The 27,009-nt window shown below is 46.2% G+C and overlaps 1 protein-coding gene across 2 annotated transcripts in view; it reads left to right on the top strand.

Annotated features, from left to right (window-relative positions):
• Window positions 1-268: 268 nt before the first annotated feature.
• Window positions 269-27,009, top strand: part of LOC137536013 (rap1 GTPase-activating protein 1-like) — a 363,102-nt gene continuing 336,361 nt past the window's right edge. The window contains exons 1-4 of one of the 2 annotated variants that reach the window (XM_068257949.1): window positions 269-293; window positions 2,716-2,751; window positions 14,457-14,504; window positions 15,641-15,679. In XM_068257949.1, the coding sequence (XP_068114050.1) occupies window positions 2,734-2,751; window positions 14,457-14,504; window positions 15,641-15,679 (105 nt within the window). In that variant the 5' untranslated portion in view covers window positions 269-293; window positions 2,716-2,733. Of the gene's footprint in view, window positions 294-2,715; window positions 2,752-3,095; window positions 3,117-14,456; window positions 14,505-15,640; window positions 15,680-27,009 lie in introns of those variants that run through there. The other variant, XM_068257950.1, reaches the window with a different exon arrangement.

Raw genomic sequence — 27,009 nt, 5'->3', positions numbered from 1 at the left:
GCAACAGTGTGCGTTGTGTTCCGATCGCATGGCCATCTGTGTTAGACAATGTGAACGAGAACTAAAGCATTAAAGAGGAACTCCAGTGAAAATAATGTAATAAAAAAGTGCTTCATTTTTATTCACATTCGGACATTTATCACATGGAGACATTTTTACTGTTGGCAGGTGATGTAGCTGCTGCATGCTTTTTTGGCAGTTAAAAACAACTGTAAACAGCTATTTCCCACAATGCAACAAGGTTCACAGACAGGAAACTGCCAGAAGTACCTCAGTACTCAGAGCTTCTTGTGGTAGGAGTTTCACCACAATATCAGTCATACAGCGCCCCCTGATGGTCTTTTTGTGAAAAGGAATAGATTTCTCATGTAAAAGGGGTATCAGCTACTGATTGGGATAAAGTTCAATCCTTGGTCGGAGTTTCTCTTTAATGCAGGGAAGACACATGTGTTTTCTCCATTGCATATAGTGGTTGAATAGTGTACTGCCTTTGATGTGGGATACCAGAGTTCAAATCCTGGCTAGGGAGGGACCTATTCAGTAAGGAGGAGTGGCTGCAGCTCTTGAGCGCTTTGAGTCTGACAGGAGAAAAGCGCCATAGAAATGTTCGGATTATTATTATACGCTGATTGCATGTATAGCCTTGTGCTATGTTGTATAACTGTTTGCTACCTCTCTGTCTGTCACCCCTTGTTACAATGTATATACCCCTCCCTATTTATTGTCCAGCGTTGCGTAATACTGTATGTTGGCGCTTTATAAATACAATAAATAATAATAATAATAGTAGTGGAAAATCATACGTTTCTGCTAATGGTGTTCCCTGCCTAACTATCCTCTATCACAGTGATCTGCAGACTTGGCTCTCCAGCTGTTAAAGGGGAACTGAAGAGAGAGGTATATGGAGACTGTCATGTTTATTTCCTTTTAGACAATACCAGTTGCCTGGCAGCCCTGCTGATCCTCTGCCTCTAATACTATTAGCCATAGCCCCTGAACAAGCATGCAGCAGATCAGGTGTTTCAGTGGTTCAGACTTATAAGTCTGATCTGACAAGACTAGCTGCATGCTTGTTTCTGGTTTTAATCAGATACTACTGCAGAGAAATAGACCAGCAGGGCTGCCAGGCAACTGGTATTGATTAAAACGAAATAAACAGAACAGCCTCCATATACCTCTCTCTTCAGTTCCCCTTTAAAGGGCAACTGAAGTGAGAGGTAAAAGGAGGCTGACATATTTATTTCCTTTCAAACAATACCGGTTCCCTGGCAGCTCAGCTGATCTATTTGGCTGTAGTAGTTACTGAATCACACCTGAAACAAGCATGCAGATAATCTTGTCAGATCTGACAAAAAAAGTCAGAAACAGCTGATCTGCTGCATGATTGTTCAGGGTCTATGGCTAAAAGTATTACAGTAGAGGCAGAGGATCAGCAGGGCAGCCAGGCAACTGGTATTGCTTAAAAGAAACTAAATATGGCAGCCTTCACATCCCTCTCACTTCAGTTGCCTTTTAAAGGGATACTGTAGGGGGGTCGGGGGAAAATGAGTTGAAGTTACCCGGGGCTTCTAATGGCCCCCCACAGACATCCTGTGCCTGCGCAGCCGCTCACCGATGCTCTGGCCCCGCCTCCAGTTCACTTCTGGAATTTCTGACTTTAAAGTCAGAAAACCACTGCGCCTGCATTGCCGTGTCCTCGCTCCCGCTGATGTCATCAGGAGCGTACTGCGCAGGCACAGACCATACTGGACTTGTGCAATACACTCCTGGTGACATCAGCGGGAGCGAGGACACGGCAATGCAGGCGCAGTGGTTTTCTGACTTTAAAGTCAGAAATTCCAGAAGTGAACTGGAGGCTGGGCCAGAGCATCGGTAAATGGCTGCGCAGGCACAGGATGTCTGTGGGGGACCATTAGAAGTCTCGGGTAACTTCAACTCATTTTCCCCCGACCCCCCTACAGTATCCCTTTAAGGAACTACAAGTCCCACCAAGCATTGCAGGAGTCTGACAGCCACAGTCATGATTCATAAAGGCAAATGCATTTTGGGACTTGTAGTTTCTTAACAGCTGGAGAGCCAAGTTTACAGATCACTGCTCTATCATGCAATGCTATATAGCCAGCTGTTTTCTGCCCTGTGAGAGGTGGGAGATGCTGCAATGGGGGCTGCAGGCAGCTGACCAGGTAAAATGATCGTTTTACCATAATAATGCAACAACATGCAAACAATTAGAAAATACAATCATGAGTCTGACTGACTGCAGAAAGATGTGCAGTGAACTGCTCCCTCTAGTGGCCAAGTACATAAGTGCATTCTAAAACTGAATGGATTCTAAGTTACATGTCCAAAATCATAGGTAAGGGCCTGTTTCCAAACTTCACACTGAATGGATGAAAAACTGATCCGTGTAAACTGATCCATGGAACGGTTCAGTTTTTAAAATGCATCAGTTTTACATTTGTGACCCTCCGTTCCATTAGCGCAATGGTCAAATGTGATGCTTTCGTCGATCAAGAAAAATTGCTCCTGACCCAACTTCCGGTCAGTTTAGTGGAACGGGCTGAACAGATCCATTCTAATGGAGCAATGTGAATGAATCCTGTTGGTTAACATAGGATCCACTCACCTCCGTTAGGACCTGGTCCGTTACGGTCCGCTAAACAGATCATTTTTTGCAGATACCTGACTGATCTCACCCTCTCTCCTCTCTTCCAGCCCGCTGACCTGTTTGAAATGATTGAGAAGATGCAGGTAAGGACTTCTCTGCTCCGTGTCTCATTATGCTGCATTTTACTGATGCTGTTCAAGTTCTTCTTCAGCAATAAATGAACCTGAATAGCAAATTTACCGGCGCTTTCCTACTTTAGGGCAGGGGTCCCCAACCCATTGCCGGGCTGCAGGCTGTGCCTATCTGACCGCACAGTGTAAAGAATGCTGAGAGTAGCCTCAGCTAAGTCAGCAGGAGGCTGGAGAGGAACAGTGCCATCTGCTGCCACCTGGTGTTTGTATTTTGTAATGCAGCCTGCTTTCTTTGTATATGGACACCAGGTGGCAGCAGTGAGGATGGCTGGGACACTCTGGTCTCTTGCCAGCCACAGAGTTCTATCTGCACAGAGGTAAGCAGCTGATGCTGGAAGTTAGTGTGAGAAAAATGGAAGGCTAAAAGTGTAGGGAAGGGTAAACGTGAGAAATGTGGAAGAAGGGAAGGTTACAGTGAGTGTGGGAAGAAGGGAAGGTTACAGTGAGTGTGGGAAGAAGGGAAGGTTACAGTGAGTGTGGGAAGAAGGGAAGGTTACAGTGAGTGTGGGAAGAAGGGAAGGTAACAGTGAGTGTGGGAAGAAGGGAAGGTTACAGTGAATGTGGGAAGAAGGGAAGGTTACAGTGAATGTGGGAAGAAGGGAAGGTTACAGTGAGTGTGGGAAGAAGGGAAGGTTACAGTGAGTGTGGGAAGAAGGGAAGGTTACAGTGAGTGTGGGAAGAAGGGAAGGTAACAGTGAGTGTGGGAAGAAGGGAAGGTTACAGTGAGTGTGGGAAGAAGGGAAGGTTACAGTGAGTGTGGGAAGAAGGGAAGGTTACAGTGAGTGTGGGAAGAAGGGAAGGTAACAGTGAGTGTGGGAAGAAGGGAAGGTTACAGTGAGTGTGGGAAGAAGGGAAGGTTACAGTGAGTGTGGGAAGAAGGGAAGGTTACAGTGAGTGTGGGAAGAAGGGAAGGTTACAGTGAGTGTGGGAAGAAGGGAAGGTAACAGTGAGTGTGGGAAGAAGGGAAGGTAACAGTGAGTGTGGGAAGAAGGGAAGGTTACAGTGAATGTGGGAAGAAGGGAAGGTTACAGTGAGTGTGGGAAGAAGGGAAGGTTACAGTGAGTGTGGGAAGAAGGGAAGGTTACAGTGAGTGTGGGAAGAAGGGAAGGTTACAGTGAATGTGGGAAGAAGGGAAGGTAACAGTGAATGTGAGGAAAAGTGAAAGGAGGCAAGTGAGGGAAGGAAAGGCTAGAGGTGACTGTGCTAGTAGATAGGGAAGCGCAGGCATTACACCCCTCTCTTACACCACCTGTCACACCAAATGTATCTTGTACCAGTAGGTTATGCAGCAGCCCCAGTCAGCAAAAAAAGAAAAAAAGTGCAGATACATATTTTCCAAAATGCTGCGGGTGATGAGGAATGGTGGTTTGGTAGAGCTGGTTAGGCTTAGGGCCTGTTTCCACTATCGCGAATTCGCATGGGTAATACAAGTGGATGGGACTGTTTCCACTTGTCAGTATTTCTGAGCGTGCACAGCAGAGCCATCAGAATTTACATACTGCTATGCGAATCGTGTACAATGTATTTAATAGGAAATTCGCATGCGGGTTTGGTATGAAAATTTTCGTGCAGATTTGCATACGATTTCGCATAGAAAGAGGCGCTATTCGTGACCTTGAGACTATACTGTATACTCCTATCTGTTTATTGCCTGAGGAAGAGGGAACACACCCGTGAAACGCGTTGCACTGTTTGTTTTGGAGTATATAAATAAACCTGTTGTCATAAAACTGACGGTATCGTGTCTGCTTCGGGAAGGCGAGTCCACCACCACCTCCTGAGGGATTTTAAGCCTTTTAGAACCTTTTATCCTGCTGGCGCCTCTGTTCACTCTTACATTTTTAAAAAGTTGGTTTTGTTGCATAATATTCAAAAACGCACATAATGAAAGTCAATTTGAACGCAATGTATTGTGCTTTGCATGCGTTTTTCCACCAAAAATTGTTTTGTGATGTATTCCCTTACTGTTGTCTTCCAATTGATTTGCATAGAATGAAGTGTAAAAACGCATACAAAACCAGGGCTGTGGAGTCGGTCCAAAAATCCACCGACTCCGACTTCTCAGTTTAGGATTTCACCGACTCCGACTCCTCGACTCCGACTCCTCTAATTTGCATATTACAATTTTGTTTTTTGTTTGTAAAAGTATGTAACATGAAATTCGTCTCTTAACTGCCAACGCTTAGGAATTTTACAAGACAACTGAAGTGAGAAGGATATGTAGACTACTATATTTATTCCCTTTAGACTAAACTAGTCCTTGGTAAGAGTACTTGTAAAAGGTACAAACCGGAACAAAGAACATCTATCAGGCCCTAGGCAATGTAAGTGTGGGTACATGTAAGAATGATGTGCAGGTACTCTGCAAGGGAATGAGGAGATTGTAAACAGACAACACCTCTGTGTTCAATGTGCACAGCATTCTCAGTGGATTCCCTGCAGCTCTGTGGGGGGTGCATATGTAGAGTATAGTACTACTGTGTAACAAAGTAAACCTGAGACAGATGAAATTAAAGTTTTATACATACCTGGGGCTTCCTCCCGCCGCCTTCAGGATAATCAGTCCCTCGTTGTCCTCCTCCACCACCTGGATCTTCTGCTATGAGTCCAGGTACTTGAGCCAGTCGGGCGTAGTGCGCATGCACACACTCCGCCGCCAGGAGCATACTACACCTGTGCAGCACTATTGCGCAGGTGCAGAATGTTCCTGGCTGTGAGAGCGGCATGCGGCCGGACAGCGATGACTGGCTGAATTACCAGGACTCATAGCAGAAGATCCGGGTGGTGGAGGACAGCGAGGGACTGATTAGCCTGAAGGGGGCTGGAGGAAGCCCCAGGTATGTATAAAACTTTACTTTTCATCCGTCTCAGTTACCCTTTAATTTGTAGTCACCAAACCAAATTTTAACAACATATCAAATTATTTGATTTCATCAGCAAAGGGAGTGCATACATTTGTATAAATCAGCATCAACGCAGAATTATTTCCATCTCGTTGACCATCTCTATTAGTGACACAGCTACACATCAGGCTTTATTCTTACAGAATAGATGTTATTTAGTATATATAAGAGATTCCTGTGTACACATCATATATACAGTCACAATCAGATATGTATATCATCTGACCTTAAAAATACGGGGAGTGCTTTATTGAAGCAGCACAAGTAACTAATTTTGATTGGTTTATTTCATTTTTGTGGACTAAGCACAGCTATTACTGTATATATACTGTATATATACATTATTTTTAATGACTATTATCAGAGAAATAGAACATTTTATCATATTTTCTATTTTAATTACAGTTACAAATTCATTAGGAGTCGGAGTCAGTGCATATTTTCCCGACTCCGACTCCAGGCACCCAAAATTGCACGACTCCGACTCCACGACTCCGACTCCACAGCCCTGTACAAAACGCCTATGCATTTTGTATATGTGAACCGCAAACGTTTAAAAATGCATGCAAAACGCTAGAAAAATACATGCACATGCTTTATGTGTGCACCCAGCCTGATGCTGAAGTGGTCCTTGGTGCAAAAAAGGTTGGGGACCCAGCAGGAAACCTTCATAGGGAAAAATCAGCTAACATGATTGGGTGTACGGCTCCCTCTTGAGCTGCTAGGTTTCCAATAGGTTGTAGTAAACTACGCCTACACTATTTGCCCAATCACAATGCTTTGGGCACTATTCTTAAAATCTTTGCGGTAAAAACAATGTTGGAGGGAAAATACTGCATCGGTAATTTAAACTTTTGTGTGTTAATTCATAAAAAAGTTTACAGTTGCGATAAAAGGCCGGGGAATTCCCGAACTAGGCTAGCGGTAGGCTGGCTAAGGGCTGGTTCAGATGGACGTTTGGAGGCGTCGTGTTCATTGGCGTCGCGGCGGCAATGCGTTCGGGCTTTCAGCAGCGTTCGCATTGCGTTCAGATGCGGTCGCGGTTTTTCTTCCCCTAGGGGGACATTACCCGTCGCGGTTAACCGCCCCTGGAAGCTACATGTAGCTTCCAGGGGCTCCTTGAACGCCAGGGAAAATCGGGACCCGAACGCCGCGTTCATGTAAACGCGCATGAAAGCTTGGTACAAACGCTCCCATTCACTTCAATGGGAGCGTTTAAAGCCAAGCCCGGAACGCTGGCGGTAAACGCTCCGCAAGCATCCGTCTGAACCAGCCCTTAACGTGAAGCTGCCTGAGTTGTTACACTTCTCCTTGCAGAGACAGCCTTACAATAAAAGAGGCAGCCCCAACTTCCCGTTAGATGTGCATTTTTTTAAAAACTGCCTCTGTTTGCCCTGAATCTGCGCTGAATCTGTTTTTTTGTATTTTTAAACAATCTATTTAATTGCCACAGCTTAGAAGAACTTCAAGAAATGTTACACATGCAGGCTTTCTGATGTGGAATTTATCTGCTGCTGCCTGGGAGATCTGTCCCCATTAGCTTTGCTGTTATCCGCATCCTTATCACCTTTTATAAACAGACAGTATTCTCCATCCCAATTCCGCCTGCTCTAATCTTTATGAATTGACATTTAGTGACATGTGTTGTGATAATCACCGCACAAGGCGGTAATTTATCGCACTGCTCAGGAATGTCGGCTTTTCATGCGGAAACAGCTTTTATGAATGGACATTGGTACTTTTCCATTAGCCGGGCACATCCACTAGGTGGCATTAATTACTATTACCCCTCCAGGCCACCATGGATAGTAGGGAAAGAAGTAATTCTGGTGGCATTTTATCGCCACCTAGTGGATGTGCCCGGCTAACAGAAAAGTACCTGGACATTTTGCTAAGTGCTCGGTAAAGTCAGCTATTTTCAGCATTACCACATGCGAGAATGCTTTATGAATAGCACCCATTGGGTTATTTTTCCTTAGTCGGGCGCATCCACTAGGTGGCGATAAAACTCCACCAGAGTTACATCTTTCCCTACTATCCATGGCGGCCTGGAGGGGGAATAGTTATTAATGCCACCTGGTGGTAGCGCCCGGAATAGTACCGCCCATTGTGCTGCAGAGGGTACTTTAATTGGAGAACTCTTCCCTATGAGGTTTCCTGCTGGGTCCCCTAAAGCAGACTAGCACTGATATTCTGGTAGCGATCTCCGCAAACAGCCATTATGAGCAGTGACTGAAATGTTGTGTATTTGTAGAGTCTGTCTGGTCTAACGTGGCATTTCAAAGGACATGGATATTGGCTTTTTGCAGAGATCAATACAGAAATGTGGTACTCAGGTTCTTTTAGGGCTGGTGCACACCGAGCGGCTTTTTGGGCGTTTTCAGATCCGCTTGCGGCTGCGGATCTGCTTGGTCAATGTATCTCAATGGGGTCGTGCACACCAGAGCGGCAGGCGTTTTGCAGAAACGAAAAATGCCTGGGTGAGGCATTTTTTGGATTGCGGATGCGTTTCTGCCTCAATGTTAAGTATAGGAAAAACGCAAACCGCTCTGAAAAACGCCTGTTCAGAGCGGTTTTGCAGGCGTTTTTGTTACAGAAGCTGTTCAGTAACAGCTTTACTGTAACAATATATGAAATCTACTATACTGAAAACCGCAGCAGCAATCCGCAAAACGCTAGCAAAACGCCTCATAAAAATAAAAAAAAGCGTTTAAAAATCTGCTAGCATTTTGCGGATCTGCTAGCGGGTTTTGGTGTGCACCAGCCCTGACTGCTGAAACACAATCTAATCCGCATCACCACCGAATATTTTTGAGTTTAGCAACGTCAGGAATGCAAAATAACTGTAAGCATTCTACAAAATGCTGCATTTAATTGTGTATAGAGATGAGGTATTGCAGAATTATGCAAATAAATGCAATTTTGTTTAGCTTGTAAATAAACAAATCATAGCCCACCAAAGTGAAATTGATTGGTCCATTTTTAAGCTGCATAAGGCCTCCTTTCCACAAACTGTTGATAGGCAGTGAAATGCCTCTCAAACTCTCTCAACTGCTCACTGCTGCCTAGTAACTGCTTGTTGCTGCATGATAACTGCTTACGTCTGCCTGGTAACTGCTTGCTGAGCACACTCCGTGGAAAGGAGGCCTAAATTTGCATACAAAATTTGTATAAGCCTGCATCAACTTGAATTAATTGCATTTCACTAGCCATTCCTACTTGTGTTCTCTTTCCCTTTATGGGAGAAACACTTCCCAGAAAGTACTTGTCTCCAAACCTCAATTCTGAAGTGGCTGAGTGAGGGGCGGGGCCTGTGCTGTGAGGTGATTAGTGAGGTGCTAATGTATCAGATTTATTGCAGATTTCTGTCAAATTGCATGTGACTCAGAAATGGTCAAATTACCGTCAGTAGCAGAAAGGCTGGGCTTACACTGTGTCAGCTGCAATAATGCAATGGACTGATGGGAAGGCATTCCGGTGGAAACGGGGGTTCATTGATGTACACAGCTTGGGGTACATTCAGGGTAGGTGCACACATAACATAACATGAAAGGCTGCATTTTATGTCAAGTGCATAATTTTTATTTTATTTTTTTTGTGTGTGCATTTTTTGGTGCGTTAGTGGTTTTTAATGCAGATGCATTTTTCAAGCGTTTTGCGTGCGTTTTAATGCGTTTGCGGTTCGCATATACAAAATGCATATGCGTGTTTCTTGCGTTCTACAATTGTTTTATGCAAATTAATAGAAAGACAACAGGAAGCGGAAATACATCAAAAAACTATTTATTTTTTTTTTATTTTTTTTTACAAACGCGTATATAAAAATGCATGAAAAACGCTTACTATTGCATTTCCATTGACTTTTCAATGTGTGTGTTTTTGATGCGTTTTTGCAACAAAACCAGCTTTTCTGAACACACACGCATATAAAACGCATATGCGGGGGTTTTTTTATATGCGTTTTTTTTTCCTGTGGCCCATAGACAACCATTAGCGGCAAAAACGCAGCATTTCCTGCAACACTAGCGTTTCTGCTAAGTGTGCACCTAGCCTCATAGTGGTATGTTGTGCTCTGTAGCGTGGCTTGCTGCACCTGTGTGGTGTTCACAGTGCGCCGGGTGTGCACTGCATGCAGTGGGTTACCAAAAAACGCAAACATTAAAGTGAAGCATATCTTTCATTGACTGCATGCTTCACTGTATGCGATGCAACGCCTGGGTTACAGGGAAAGCAATGGCCACTTCTTGCCTAGTGTAGTGTCTGGAGAAATTATGCAAGACAGGACTTTGTGTTCCGCCAACGCAATCGAGACAATGATAAATTAAAAACAGACATAGAATCTATTGACATCTCCATTTATCCACTTGTCTCCCTCTCAAAAATGGTCAGCTGCAGGGCCGTGCAGAGGGTCATTAAGTGGGGGGTGCTCAAATTTCAAAAAGGGGCCTGCCCCCCACACACACACACACAGAAAAAAAGCACACCAGCCAGGCCAGCATCAAGTTAAAGTGTACCTGAGACGGGGATATGCAAAATGTATACATACCTGGGGATACCTCCGGTGCCCATACCCCCTTTCCCCCCCCCAGTTCATCCAGTTGGCGCACCGACTACTGTACTACAGAACACAATAAAAAGTAGGTAGTATTTTTCCACTCCACAGTAACAGAAAATTATAACAAAATAACAAATATTGGGGTTTTATAGGAACCAAAGTCCTCTTATTTATTCTTCGTTCACAAAATCATCAACTTGTGGACAATATGTATGGATACGGATTCAGAGTTCCAATACACACATTAAGACTGCCTGACACATATTTCACGTCCAAAAGCCGCTTCTTCAGAGGCACTTCGTATACAAACATCAAATCAGGGGGCCACAGCCTAATGAGAGCAGCCACAATCTGAATCCTAAAGCATGAAAACCCAGCCAGTAGGCCTGAACGATTTTAGGTAGAGATTGAATTGCCCGATTTCTGTCAGAAATTGCGATTTTGATTCGATTCACAACAATGGATCAATACACCGATGGGGAGTATGAGTTGCCCCAGTATAGGTTAGCCACGTATAGGTGCTACCAGTGTAGTTTAGCCAGCTATAGGTTCCCCAGTATAGGTAAGCCAGCTATACGTGTCACAGTACAGGTTAGCCAGTATAGGTGCTGCAGTCCAGGTTAGCCAGTATAGGTGTCGCAGTACAGGTTAGAAAGTATAGGTGCCGCAGTACAAGTTAGCCAGTATAGGTGCCGCAGTACAGATAAGCCAGCTATACATGCCACAGTACAGGTTAGCCAGTATAGGTGCCGCAGTACAGATAAGCCAGCTATACATGCCACAGTACAGGTTAGCCAGTATAGGTGCCGCAGTACAGATAAGCCAGCTATACATGCCACAGTACAGGTTAGCCAGTATAGGTGCCGCAGTACAGGTTAACCAGTATAGGTGTCGCAGTACAGGTTATAAAGTATAGGTTCCGCAGTACAAGTTAGCCAGTATAGGTGCCGCAGTACAGATAAGCCAGCTATACATGTCACAGTACAGGTTAGCCAGTATAGGTGCCGCAGTACAGGTTAGCCAGTATAGGTGCCGCAGTACAGGTTAGCCAGTATAGGTGCCGCAGTACAGGTTAGCCAGTATAGGTGCCGCAGTACAAGTTAGCCGGTATAGGTGTCGCAGTACAGGTTAGCCAGTATAATTGACGCAGTATAGGGTAGCCAGTACCGTGTCTCTCGCCCGCACAGATCACTCCACCAGTTCTGATCCTCTCTGTCTACATTACGGGGGAGCAGCTTGAGGAAGTCATCAAGCCGCATGCCCTGGTGCCATGCACAGAGGAGACCGGAGCTAGTGGTGCGATCTGTGCAGGCAAGAGACACAGTGAGTAACAGCACAGGGCCACCCACTATCGCTGGGGAGGGGGGGGAAACTGGGTTAGAGAGAGGAAGAGGATACCGGCCTCGTCAGGGAGAAATTGGTAAAAAAAACCCGCAGCTTTGACGATCATGTGGTCAAAGCTGGAATCACATTTTCGATTTTTAAGCAACGTTGGGCAATGCTGAATTAAGACCAAAAGACCAGATTGGGCCCTAGGCAAAGTGGCAACTTTGGATCCCCTGCTCCTCTCCCCAGTTAGAACTAGTTCATAAGGAAGATTAAGAGAATAATTAAACATGATGGTGACACATGGGAGGGGGGCACAAAGGTGCTAAATGTGACACGGGGGGGGGCTTTGCACTGGACACGACTCGGGGAAGGGGGCACAGGGTTGCTGAGTGTGACACAGAGAGGGTGAATGTGACACAGGGGAAGGACACTGAATGTGACATGCTACAATGAAGTAACCGTCCAGCTAACCTACGGTACATCCCATAGACTTTATCCCCTCCACCTCCCTGACCCACGTACGAGAGAGAACTGCGCGGGAGACTTGGGCGCAGGACACAGCCAGTATATGGCTGATCCTGCTGCCGCACAAGTCCAGGCGTGTTAATTACTATTCCCCCTCCAGGCTGCCATGGATAGTGGGGGGAATGTAATAATTCGGCTTCCAGCTATTGCTGGAAGCCAAATTATTGTTTTAAAAGAAACTTCAGCTCCATCTTCTGACGGTGCCGACGTTACTCCCTGTGCCTGCGATAGCCGTAGTTCCTATTACGGCCTATGGTGGCGCCGGCTGCGCCCAAGTCTCCTGCGCTGCTGCGCCCAAGTCTCCAGCGCTGGATTTATCGTGTTCGCCCCTCCCTCCTGCCTATGCGTTTGTCAGTAAATTTAGCAAGATTTGACGGGTAGGTTATTTCGTTGGCAGAGGGGCATTGAATGTGACACACGGAGGGGGACACACAGGGGTGCTGAATGTGACACATGGAGGGGGTGGGGGTCACTGAATGTGACACAGGGAGGGGGACACACGGGGTGCTGAATGTGACACATGGAGGGGGTGGGGGGCACTGAATATGACACAGGGAGGGGGGTGTTGGTCACTGAATGTGACACAGGGAGGGGGCCACACGGGGTGCTGAATGTGACACAGGGAGGGGGTGAGGGTCACTGAATGTGACACAGGGAGGGAGACACACGGGGTGCTGAATGTGAGACAGGGAGGGGGGGTGGGGGTCACTGAATGTCACGAGGAGAGTGAGGGGGGTGGATATACAAGCTTAAAGAGAAATAAGCACGTAAAACAGGCTAGCTAAGTAGGGAAATAGACAGGGAAGTAAACAGCCACACACTGAGAGAGGAAAAGATGGAAGTAAAAGCTACACATTAGCGTACATACATTTCTCAAGGTGGGGGTTGGGAAGAGCTTCACTCACTGTCTGCAGAGGAACTTTCTGCCATTCATCAGCCAGAGTACAGAGCAGCCCTGAATGAGATCCTCACGGAGATAAGAAGCAGCAGGAGAGCTGGATAAGGCATCATCCCGATAACCGGCTGAGGGCTGATCTCCCCCCTGTAGTGTCACCTCTCTGTACTTAGGCTGTGCTCTGACACTGACACCCAGCTCTACCCAGCCAGAAGTCGGCAATGTGACGCAGCAGGGCAGGAGAGCTGAGCTCTCATTCAAACTTCGCGCTGTGTGCTGATCTCTGTTCCTGCTGTCAGACTCCCAAATTCTACAATAGCCTTCCGGCTCAAGGAAGTGAGGCAGACCCATCACTTCAGTGTTATTTGTCCCCTGAGAGCGGTGGATGGCCGCTCATTCACTGTGCAGGCACTGAAGGGTACCTTACCTGCACCATTAGTGCAGTCAGGGAAAAGGGGCCACATGGCAGGGAATTTAAAAAGGGGGGTGCTCAAGCATCCTGAGCACCCCCCTCTGCACGTGCCTGGTCAGCTGTAGTGTTGCTCGGGTACCACCAATCACTAATTCAGGTAAATCCGGCCACGGCAGAATCGAAATCCAGATATGCCGTGATCGTGATCCGGACTTGAATCGGAGCTCCAAATTCGACCCGGTTTTTAGCTGTGATAACATGTAGCATCCGTGATCACGAATTTGACTTTAACGTTAATAGCAAAGCCCCCATACATGCTAAAATTTATTTAATTTATTTATAGTATTAACCAACATATTACGCATTGCACGTTACAATATCATATCCTGCCAATTTGGTGTTTATATCATGTAAGGGGGCTTTGCTATTATCCACTAAAGTCAGCGGGTTTTCAGGCAATTACGGCCATCTAAATCAGTGATCATGATGAGCTGGATTTGGACCACGATAACGAGTGCATTCAGAATTGAATCAGTTATAGGGAGGCGATCTTGAATTCGGGAATCCGACCTCGTGATCAGGAAAAACACCTTGTGATCACGAGTTACCCGTAATCACGAGGACGTGGAGAGCAACAATGGTCAGCTGACATGTTTAGTATGAACCTAGCCTTATTTTCTCTGTTATGTCAGGGCAATGTAGATGTGGGGGTGAGTCTGCTTTAGAGGACCCAGCAGGAAACCTCATAGGGAACAGCTCTCCAATCACAGTTCCCTATTACAGCACAAAGCATTGTGATTGGGCAAATAGTGTGGGCGTAGCTTACTACAACCTATTGGAAACTTAGCAATTCGAGAGAGTGCTGTCCACCCAATCTGGTTAGCTGAATTTCTCTGAGGTTTCCTGCTGGGTCCCCTAAACTAGCGCCAGATTTTGTTTCAGTTCTATCAGATTGGCCCTAGCGCCAGATTTTGTTTCAGTTCTATCTGATTGGCCCATTAATATCATATTTTTATTTGTTGCATGTTTTTATTTCAGTGCAGCCGCTTGGAAGACCAGCGATGTGTCCTCCCCTCCCCCATGAAGGTCAGTGTATGAATGATTGCTGTAGTTAGAAGATATATGATAGATCATTTTTGGTTGCATCAAAGGTGGCTTATTTGGGGCTGATTTTCATGCTTTCCATCTTTCCATCGACCATCATAATGGACCACAGCTGAAAATGTAAGACTACATTCACAGTGGGACGTTGCATTGTAAAGTTGCAAAGCAACATTACAATGCAACACAACAAAATGTGGTAACACAGATTAACGCTGTGTTACTGTTGCATACAGTGGGTACAGAAAAGCATGCAGTCAATAAAAAGTATGCTTCCCTGTACCTGGTAACATGTGCATGTAGAGGTAACGCACTGCAAGCACTGCGTTACCATAACGCTACACTTTACAATGAAACCCAAACGTCGCATACACTTTTCTTTGCAGCGCAGTAAGCTGTGTTATAAAACTTTATAATGCAGCACTGCAATTTCCCACTGTGAGAAATGTGAATGAATGTAGCCTCAGGTTTATAAAAGTGAGGGGAGATTAGGGAACTGCTGGCCAGCCAGGGGCATACATGCAAATCATGGGGTCCCCATCAGGACTTTGAAAGGTTTCCGTGCTGTACATTATACCCCCCAAGCACCTCTGGGCTGCCCATGAGGCGGGGTGATGAGCGGTGGCAACATAAAAGGAAGATGTAATTACTTCACCCACCCGCTGCCTGACACAATGGGAGATGCTGCACTCATAGCTGGAGGTGGAGAGTGGATGGGAGGGGGGGTCCGACCCCTCCCTCCCCTCCTTCCCCTGCTGCTGTGCCCGCTGTCCCCCTTCCTAGTTGCTACCCCCTCCAGGCTACCTATACTGGGGACAATTTTACTACCTGGGGGGTGGGTGGCATCCTCACAAGTTAGCCTCAGGCGGCAAAAAGTGTAGAACCGGCCCTGCCTCCAATCATCCCTTCCCTCTCCCCTCCCCCTCTCCCTTTTCTTCCCCTCTCCCTTTTCTTCCCCTCTCCCTTTTCTTCCCCTCTCCCTTTTCTTCCCCTCTCCCTTTTCTTCCCCTCTCCCTTTTCTTCCCCTCTATTATTACTTTCATGACATTCATCTCAATCCTTTGTGAATGTATTTCAGCTGAATATTCAATTACCATTAAATATTTTCATTTGCTTTTCAGAGAAGGGGAGGAGAGACACTGAACCCCGCTATCCATGAGGTGAGTAGTGAGCATGCTTAAAGTGTACCTGAGATGGGGACTTAAAAAAAAAAAGAAAATATACAAACTTGGCAATTCTTCCAGCATGATTGCTCCCTCGTCATCCTCAGTCGCCGCCTGATGGTCCCGAGACTGGCCCTGGTAAGTCATCCAGTCAGTGCAGGTGCAGGCCGGCCGCAAATGCTTCCCCTCTGAGCTCCTGTCGCCGGGAGTGTTCTGCGCCTGTGCATGCGCAGTTGGCCTAGGACCGGAGGACTTGGGGCCAAATGCTGAAAAACGAGAAGGCGGATGAGGACAATGAGGGAGCGATCAGGTTGGAGGGGGCTGGAGGAATGTCGCGGAAGAGCCGTGAGACCAGAAAATGCAATCAGGGCCTTGGGGTCTCTGTTGTCTTCATAGGTATTAGAGTCCCTTTACTGAGAGCCAAGTATGCTCTCTGAGAAGACCTAGTGGTGTAATTAACTTCATCAAAAGTGTTCCTTGCTGGCCAGTGACACAGAGGTGTGAAACCCTAGCCGGAATCCTGGTGTAATGTGTGAAAGGTTGTTCTAGCTGGTCACACTTTGATGAAAGCCACCTTTTGGTGTGTTAGTTATCTAAGGGTAGCAAGGAAGGCAGCTCCCCAGGGGGCTGTGGGAACACTGGTATCCAGTGGCACCGATGGGGGCAGATTTAAATGCATGTGGTTTATGATTTCGGTCTGTTAAAGGAAAGCCGTGTAAAGCACAGCTATGAAATTCATATGGTCTTATTCGTTAAAATCTGCCCAATGTGCTGATATAAAAATCATAACAATAACCCATCCGGTACAACCCTTCTAGGGGACAGGACAGCCTAACATACTCATGCAAGATGTCATATTAATCGGCATTTTCTGACAATTATAAATCCGTTGTCCGCCTAAATAAGACATTTATCATTTATGAGTTATAGTGTTTTACAATTTAAGCTCAAATTTCCCCTAGGAGGAGGTGGGCTGTCATTGGTGGGTAATTCAGAGGGGGCAGGCGTTGTCACACCCCCAAACCAGCTTCATCAAAAGCACATTGCCAGCCAATGGACTTCAGTCCTCCAAATCCCATCTTCACGAGAGCCTGCTGCTGCTAGCCAGAGGACCATGTGGTTAGCGGCCATCTTGTCTGAACTTTGCTCCTGAACTGAAAAAAAAAAAGGAACTTTACGAGTTTTCCCAGAAAGGACATACAGGGAGTGCAGAATTATTAGGCAAATGAGTATTTTGACCACATCATCCTCTTTATGCATGTTGTCTTACTCCAAGCTGTATAGGCTCGAAAGCCTACTACCAATTAAGCATATTAGGTGATGTGCATCTCTGTAATGAGAAGGGGTGTGGTCTAATGACATCAACACCCTATATCGGGTGTGCATAATTATTAGGCAACTTCCTTTCCTTTGGCAAAATGGGTCAAAAGAAGGACTTGACAGGCTCAGAAAAGTCAAAAATAGTGAGATCTTGCAGAGGGATGCAGCACTCTTAAAATTGCAAAGCTTCTGAAGCGTGATCATCGAACAATCAAGCGTTTCATTCAAAATAGTCAACAGGGTCGCAAGAAGCATGTGGAAAAACCAAGGCGCAAAATTACTGCCCATGAACTGAGAAAAGTCAAGCGTGCAGTTGCCAAGATGCCACTTGCCACCAGTTTGGCCATATTTCAGAGCTGCAACATCACTGGAGTGCCCAAAAGCACAAGGTGTGCAATACTCAGAGACATGGCCAAGGTAAGAAAGGCTGAAAGACGACCACCACTGAACAAGACGCACAAGCTGAAACGTCAAGACTGGGCCAAGAAATATCTCAAGATTGATTTTTCTAAGGTTTTATGGACTGATGAAATGAGTGAGTCTTGATGGGCCAGATGGATGGGCCCGTGGCTGGATTGGTAAAGGGCAGAGAGCTCCAGTCCAACTCAGACGCCAGCAAGGTGGAGGTGGAGTACTGGTTTGGGCTGGTATCATCAAAGATGAGCTTGTGGGGCCTTTTCGGGTTGAGGATGGAGTCAAGCTTCAACTCCCAGTCCTACTGCCAGTTTCTGGAACACACCTTCTTCAAGCAGTGGTACAGGAAGAAGTCTGCATCCTTCAAGAAAAACATGAATTTTATGCAGGACAATGCTCCATCACACGCATCCAAGTACTCCACAGCGTGGCTGGCAAGAAAGGGTATAAAAGAAGAAAAACTAATGACATGGCCTCCTTGGTCACCTGATCTGAACCCCATTGAGAACCTGTGGTCTATCATAAAATGTGAGATTTACAAGGAGGGAAAACCGTACACCTTTCTGAACAGTGTCTGGGAGGCTGTGGTTGCTGCTGCACGCAATGTTGATGGTGAACAGATCAAAACACTGACAGAATCCATGGATGGCAGGCTTTTGAGTGTCCTTGCAAAGAAAGGTGTCTATATTGGTCACTGATTTGTTTTTGTTTTGTTTTTGAATGTCAGAAATGTATATTTGTGAATGTTGAGATGTTATATTGGTTTCACTGGTAAAAATAAATAATTGAAATGGGTATATATTTGTTTTTTGTTAAGTTGCCTAATAATTATGCACAGTAATAGTCACCTGCACACACAGATATCCCCCTAAAATAGCTAAAACTAAAAACAAACTAAAAACTACTTTCAAAAATATTCAGCTTTGATATTAATGAGTTTTTTTGGGTTCATTGAGAACATGGTTGTTGTTCAATAATAAAATTATTCCTCAAAAATACAACTTGCCTAATCTGCACAGGTTCGTATTTCCACGAACTTAAGTATTTTCTCCCTTTTCATTTTTTTACTGCGCTACTAATGTCTCTATAATTGTTGATTTTAATGATTTTCGGTATATATTAATTATTTATGTTGCATTTTTAATAAACAACGCTAACGTCATTTATTTGTTCGGCTACACCTATTATTCAGCAACACAAAACCTGAACCCTGGCTTCTGAAGAGTCGCTACTATTATTGATAGCTAGATAAAAAAGAATGTGTTTAACCGCTTTCTATTTGCAGGTCTAGAGTCAGCCAGTCAGTAGAGATGGCCCGAACCTCCAATTTTCGGTTCACGAACTTTCGCGAACCGCAATAGACTTCGATGGGGAGGCAAACTTGGAAAACTAGAAACACTTATGCTGGCCAGAAAAGTGATGGGAAAGATGTTTAAAGGGGTCTAACAACTGGACCCCCAGGTGGCGGAGTGGGATACATCCCAAAAGTCCCCGGGGAGAAATCTGGATTTGACGCAAAGCAGTGTTTTATGGGCAGAAATCACATTGAATGCTAAATGACAGGCCTAAAGTGCTTTAAAACATCTTGCATGTGTATACATCAATCAGGTAGTGTAATTAGTGTACTGCTTCACACTGACACACCAAACTCACTGTGTAACGCACCGCAAACTGCTGTTTGTGTAGTGACGGCCGTGCTGGACTACTGCGCACCATGGCGAGAATGCTTTTCCTCACTCAGTGATGTCTGGTTAGGTAATGTCTGACTGCCTTATCAACTTTCCATGGTTCTTTCTCTACGCTTACATCTATTTTTTTTTTTTTACATTACATTTTCTGCTTGCGGTTCAGTACCTGCAACGAGAATCTATTATGGAGGGCAAGTCTGTCATTGCGACCACGGGTAATGGCCGGGGAATCCTGCATACACACATCAGACTATAGTCTTTGGAAAATGAAAGATCACAGACCAATCTTACCACCCTTCATGTAGTATGAGAGCCATACTCTACACAGTCTTTTCTATGGAGCAGAACTCCCCATCAGAAAAAATCTTTGCAAGATGCTGCACACACAGATGCTGTACAGACACAAAAGATCAGTATCTGCAAAAGATCTGTTCCTGACAAAGATCCGTTCCTGCAAATTGCATTCATAGTCTATGAGATCTGCAGATCATCATATAAACCTTGTTTAACTGACATTCAGCTGCAGATCAGATCCATCAGGATGGATTTTTAGATCTGCAGATGATTGTCTGATCTGCAGATGAATGTCTGTTAAACAAGGTGTGTATGATGATCTGCAGATATCATAGCCTATGAATGCAATTTGCAGGAACGGATCTTTGGCAGGAACAGATCTTTTGCAGATACTGATCTTTTGTGTCTGTACAGCATCTTTGTATGACAGCCGATCACTTTCCTGCCTACAGAGGGGACAACCGTGTCACACGGCTGTTCCCAGTACAGCGCTGCCTTAGATCGCAGCACTGTACAGGGTTATAAGATGGCAGTTTCACCGTCTAACAGTCTCGCCACTGGGAGACTGAAGGCGGAGTGGAGCTCTGTCATCAGAGCGGAGATGCACGCGCACTAATGCATCTGCAATTCTCATGGGAAGCCATTCATGCCAATCGGCGTAGGGTGGTCCTGGGGCTTCCGCCGCATTCTCGCCAATTGGCGTGGACCAGTCGGCAAGAGGTTAAAGTTCAGTCCCTAAGGTAACTTTTTTTTTTTGTAATTTTTATTATTTTTTCAAAATAAATAAATAATTTGGTAGCTAATGGGAATGTGGGAGGTCAGGTGTTAATTTTAAATGTAAAAATAAGGGGAAAATATGTTCTTTATTGAAAAAAAAATGTAGATGTAATTTTACTTTTTGGCCACAAGATGTCCTCGCCGCTCACTTTCTCATGCTAATATTAGCAAGCATAGAGGAAGTGATGCGTGGATGGGTTTTGTGAATGGCGGAGCCATCTAAATAGACATCTGCGGTCATTCACACAGGGACTGACATCAATCAATTAATGAGAATGGTGTTCCCATTCATTGATCTAGCAGCTACCGATCGGCGGTAACGAGCACGCGCAGGGGGGGTGAGCGGGATCGGCGGAGGGGAGGGACGTACGTCCCTGCACAGAGTTGTGGCATTTTTGCAGGGACGTAGTTACTCGTCCCGGGGAGGGGAAGTGTTTAAACTGGAGCTGAAGGGAGTTTGTTTACTTTATTTCCAATAAGAGCACAGCTGATTAGTCATCTTTACATGTAAAAATGCCTTTTTAAGCGATAATAAACTCTGACATAATATTCAAGATGTTTCCCTACTTTTTATATCCCATACAGTTATCATATTTGCTTTCGTGCATAAGTAGTAGTATTCTTTTAGAAATTACAAGTTCCCAAAGTGCAGTTTACTCTGAAAGCCGCCATTGCATATATATAGATATAGATATATATGTAGGTTTGCTGCACTGCCATGGAATGTTTACATTCCTCTCTTGCTACAATTAACCACTTGAGGACCAGAGGTTAATATACCCCAGCCCCCCAGTGACCATGCCATTTTTTTTTACAATTTGGCACTTCAAAACTTTAACAGTGTATTGCTCAGCCATACAAGTTGGCACCCAAATGAATTTTTGCCTCCTTTTCTTCTCACAAATAGAGCCTTCTTTTGATAGTATGTGACTGCTGCTGCTAATTTTAGTTTTTGGTGTTTTGTTTTTTTTACACATACAGATTAGCTAATTGGCTTCCCCGTTAATTGGTCCTAGACTACAATAGAAACACTACACAAATCATACATAGACATAAGCCTATGGTAGGGATTAGATTGTGTGCCCCCGAAGGGACAGTTAAGTGACAATACTCTGTGCAACGCTGCATAAGATGCCAGCGCTAATATTATTATTTATTGGATCTATATAGCGCCAACATATTACGCAGCGCTGTACAATAAATAGGATTACAGACAGCACCATACAGGTTATAGACAATAGATACAACAATACAGGTAATAAGCAATAAGAAACACAACACAATGAAGATAGTAGTACAATGCCAGATCATACACTGGAGTGGTAGTGGTAAAAATACAAGTTCCAAATTCTGGGTAAAGTGCACACAGTCATGCCCTGCCAAAGGCTTACAATCTACAGGTAGAGTTGGGCAGAACGGTTCGCCTGCGAACGGTTCCATGCGAACTTCAGTGGTTCGCGTTCGCGTCCCGCAGGCGAACCTTTGCAGAAGTTCGGTTCGCCCCATAATGCACATGGAGGGTCAACTTTGACCCTCTACATCACAGTCAGCAGGCCCAGTGTAGCCAATTAGGCTACACTAGCCCCTGGAGCCCCACCCCCCCTTATATAAGGCAGGCAGCGGCGGCCATTACGGTCACTCGTGTGCTGCCTGCGTTAGTGAGAGTAGGGCGAGCTGCTGCAGACTGTCTCTCAGGGAAAGATTAGTTAGGCTTAACTTGTTCCTGTCTGGCTGCATACCTGTGCTGTGAACCCACCACTGCATACCTGTGCTGTGAACCCACCACTGCATACCTGTGCTGTGAACCCACCACTGCATACCTGTGCTGTGAACCCACCACTGCATACCTGTGCTGTGAACCCACCACTGCATACCTGTTCAGTGAACCTGCCACTGCATACCTGTTCTGTTCAGTGGACCCGCCACTGCATACCTATTCATTGAACCCACCACTGCATACCTGTGCTGTGAACCCACCACTGCATACCTGTTCTGTGAACCCACCACTGCATACCTGTTCAGTTAACCCGCCACTGCATACCTGTTCTGTTCAGTGGACCCGCCACTGTATACCTGTTCAGTGAACCTGCCACTGCATACCTGTTCTGTTCAGTGGACCCGCCACTGCATACCTATTCATTGAACCCACCACTGCATACCTGTGCTGTGAACCCACCACTGCATACCTGTTCAGTTAACCCGCCACTGCATACCTGTTCTGTTCAGTGGACCCGCCACTGTATACCTGTTCAGTGAACCTGCCACTGCATACCTGTTCTGTTCAGTGGACCCGCCACTGTATACCTGTTCATTGAACCCACCACTGCATACCTGTGCTGGAACCCACCACTGCATACCTGTTCTGTGAACCCGCCACTGTATACCTGTTCTGTTTAGTGAACCCGCCACTGTATACCTGTTCTGTTTAGTGAACCCGCCACTGTATACCTGTTCTGTTTCGTGAACCCGCCACTGCATACCTGTTCTGTTCAGTGGACCCGCCACTGTATACCTGTTCAGTGAACCCGCCACTGCATACCTGTTCTGTTCAGTGGACCCGCCACTGTATACCTGTTCAGTGAACCCGCCACTGCATACCTGTTGTGTTCAGTGAACCTGCCACTGCATACCTGTTCTGTGAACCCGCCACTGTATACCTGTTCTGTTCAGTGGACCCGCCACTGTATACCTGTTCTGTTTAGTGAACCCGCCACTGCATACCTGTTCTGTTCAGTGGACCCGCCACTGTATACCTGTTCATTGAACCCGCCACTGCATACCTGTTCTGTTCAGTGGACCCGCCACTGTATACCTGTTCAGTGAACCCGCCACTGCATACCTGTTCTGTTCAGTGGACCCGCCACTGTATACCTGTTCAGTGAACCCACCACTGCATACCTGTTCTGTTCAGTGGACCCGCCACTGTATACCTGTTCATTGAACCCACCACTGCATACCTGTGCTGTGAACCCACCACTGCATACCTGTTCTGTGAACCCGCCACTGTATACCTGTTCTGTTTAGTGAACCCGCCACTGTATACCTGTTCAGTGAACCCGCCACTGCATACCTGTTGTTCAGTGAACCCGCCACTGCATACCTGTTGTGTTCAGTGAACCTGCCACTGCATACCTGTTCTGTGAACCCGCCACTGTATACCTGTTCTGTTTAGTGAACCCGCCACTGTATACCTGTTCTGTTTAGTAAACCCGCCACTGCATACCTGGTCTGTTTAGTGGACCCGCCACTGTATACCTGTTCAGTGAACCCGCCACTGCATACCTGTTGTGTTCAGTGAACCTGCCACTGCATACCTGTTCTGTGAACCCGCCACTGTATACCTGTTCTGTTCAGTGGACCCGCCACTGTATACCTGTTCAGTGAACCCGCCACTGCATACCTGTTCTGTTCAGTGGACCCGCCACTGTATACCTGTTCATTGAACCCACCACTGCATACCTGTGCTGTGAACCCACCACTGCATACCTGTTCTGTGAACCCGCCACTGTATACCTGTTCTGTTCAGTGGACCCGCCACTGTATACCTGTTCTGTTTAGTGAACCCGCCACTGCATACCTGTTCTGTTCAGTGGACCCGCCACTGTATACCTGTTCATTGAACCCGCCACTGCATACCTGTTCTGTTCAGTGGACCCGCCACTGTATACCTGTTCAGTGAACCCGCCACTGCATACCTGTTCTGTTCAGTGGACCCGCCACTGTATACCTGTTCAGTGAACCCACCACTGCATACCTGTTCTGTTCAGTGGACCCGCCACTGTATACCTGTTCATTGAACCCACCACTGCATACCTGTGCTGTGAACCCACCACTGCATACCTGTTCTGTGAACCCGCCACTGTATACCTGTTCTGTTTAGTGAACCTGCCACTGTATACCTGTTCTGTTTAGTGAACCCGCCACTGTATACCTGTTCAGTGAACCCGCCACTGCATACCTGTTGTGTTCAGTGAACCCGCCACTGCATACCTGTTGTGTTCAGTGAACCCGCCACTGCATACCTGTTGTGTTCAGTGAACCTGCCACTGCATACCTGTTCTGTGAACCCGCCACTGTATACCTGTTCTGTTTAGTGAACCCGCCACTGTATACCTGTTCTGTTTAGTGAACCCGCCACTGCATACCTGGTCTGTTTAGTGGACCCGCCACTGTATACCTGTTCAGTGAACCTGCCACTGCATACCTGTTGTGTTCAGTGAACCTGCCACTGCATACCTGTTCTGTGAACCCGCCACTGTATACCTGTTCTGTTCAGTGGACCCGCCACTGTATACCTGTTCAGTGAACCCGCCACTGCATACCTGTTCTGTTCAGTGGACCCGCCACTGTATACCTGTTCATTGAACCCACCACTGCATACCTGTGCTGTGAACCCACCACTGCATACCTGTTCTGTGAACCCGCCACTGTATACCTGTTCTGTTTAGTGAACCCGCCACTGTATACCTGTTCTGTTTAGTGAACCCGCCACTGTATACCTGTTCAGTGAACCCGCCACTGCATACCTGTTGTGTTCAGTGAACCCGCCACTGCATACCTGTTGTGTTCAGTAAACCTGCCACTGCATACCTGTTCTGTGAACCCGCCACTGTATACCTGTTCTGTTTAGTGAACCCGCCACTGTATACCTGTTCTGTTCAGTGGACCCGCTACTGTATACCTGTTCAGTGAACCCGCCACTGCATACCTGTTGTGTTCAGTGAACCTGCCACTGCATACCTGTTCTGTGAACCCGCCACTGTATACCTGTTCTGTTTAGTGAACCCGCCACTGTATACCTGTTCTGTTTAGTGAACCCGCCACTGCATACCTGTTCTGTTCAGTGAACCCGCCACTGTATACCTGTTCAGTGAACCCGCCACTGCATACCTGTTGTGTTCAGTGAACCTGCCACTGCATACCTGTTGTGTTCAGTGAACCTGCCACTGCATACCTGTTCTGTGAACCCGCCACTGTATACCTGTTCTGTTCAGTGAACCCACCGCATCAGTGCGCATACCTGTGCAGTTAAGTGAACCCACCTACCTACGTGAGTGCACGCAGTGTGATATACCACTCCGTGCATACCCGATATGGACAGAACAGGTAGAGGAAGAGGTAGTGCCAGAGCCAGAGGAAGGCCACCCGGCAGATCTGCGCGAGGTCGTGTAAATGTAATTTCGTGTGGACCTGGCCCACAGTACAGTGCTCGGAAGAAGGCACGTCCCATCACCTCCCAAGATTGTCAGGACGTGGTTGAGTATTTAGCGACACAGAACACCTCATCTTGCTCAGCCACCAGCGCTACTACTAGCACCACTTCCGCTGCATTTGACACTTCGCAAGAATTATTTAGTGTTGAAATCACTGATGCACAGCCATTGTTGTTACAGCCAGATGAATTTTCACCAGCTCATATATTTGAGTTACCCGGCAACACTATGGATGTAACGTGTAAGGAGGATGAAGGACCTACTGATGGTGCATGTTTGGATTTGTCTGAGGCAAGCGAAGCTGGGCAGGATGATTACGATGATGACGATGATAGGGATCCTCTGTATGTTCCCAATAGAGGAGATGAAGAGGGGGACAGTTCAGAGGTGGAGTCAGAGAGTAGTAGGAGGAGAGAAGTTGCTGAAAGAAGCTGGGGCAGCTCTTCGTCAGAAACAGCTGGTGGCAGAGTCCGGCACCATGTATCGCCACCTATGTACAGCCAGCCAACTTGCCCTTCAGCATCAGCTGCTGAGGTGACGGTCCCCATAGTGCCCACATCCCAGGGTGGCTCAGCGGTGTGGAAAGTTTTTAATGTGTGTGTGACAATCCAGCCCCGCGATCCCGTCGAGATCTGCTCCCGTTAGCGTACGCAGGAAGTACGGGCGCAGACGGACAACGAGACCGGTTGCTGGATCGTCAGAGGGAAGAAAGAAAAGGGCGACAGAGCGTGCCAATCCCGTCTAATCTGCTCCCGTTAGCATACGCAGGAAGTACGGTGAACAGACTGACAATAAAGATTGGTCGCGCAGCTGCCGACAATATGTAATGGGACTAACACTCACCAATCCCGTATTACTAGGCCACTGTTGCCATACAGGTCTCATGCACTAGAGACTGCTGGAGGCAAATTCACTGTGTGCGTAGTAAACGGTTAAGATTGGTTGGAGGTGCCCATACATGTACAATTTTGATTGTATATACAATCGGTAAACTAAAAATATCGATTTCGCGCTGGAAATCTGGTAAATACACTGCCACCACTGTCCGGTTGTATGGAGCGGACAGTCTCCAACGCTATCATAATACGGTAGCCAGCCCAATCACGTTCAACACGCTCAAGTCACCGTTCGGGGAATAATCACTTCCGACGGCTTAAATACTGTGAGCAATGTGACGTTAAAGAAAGGTTACTGGGTCCCTATATGATGCAATCTCGAATTGTATTTACAATCGAGAAACGAAAGTTATCGATTTCGCACAGGAAATCTGGTACTAGCTAATCCTAGAAGGAAGAAACGGTTATTTACAACCTAGCTAGCAAATCAACAATTTATAAGCAAATCATAAAACAATGCGGTAGTATGACTGACTCTTCAGAGGGCAGATTCGTTATAGCAGCAATCAGATGACCAGAACAGGCACAAGACTGAACGATAAAATCGTTAGTTTATTTCTAAACTACATACACACAGCTTATTTTAGAACAGATTGATTGGACAGAGAGAAGAGAGGAAGAGAAACAGAATGTCTGATTATATGCAGTTCAAATACCGTTATTGGTAGTCCATGCGGCAATCGCAAGTCTTTGGCGAAAGTCCCAAAATGGCGGTTGCCATGCGG

The sequence above is a fragment of the Hyperolius riggenbachi genome, chromosome 10 (genome assembly GCF_040937935.1).
Source record: "Hyperolius riggenbachi isolate aHypRig1 chromosome 10, aHypRig1.pri, whole genome shotgun sequence".
Classification (NCBI taxonomy): Eukaryota; Metazoa; Chordata; class Amphibia; order Anura; family Hyperoliidae; genus Hyperolius; species Hyperolius riggenbachi.
The sequence above is the reverse complement of the archived record's forward strand: the minus strand, read 5'-3'. Positions and strand labels throughout refer to the sequence as shown.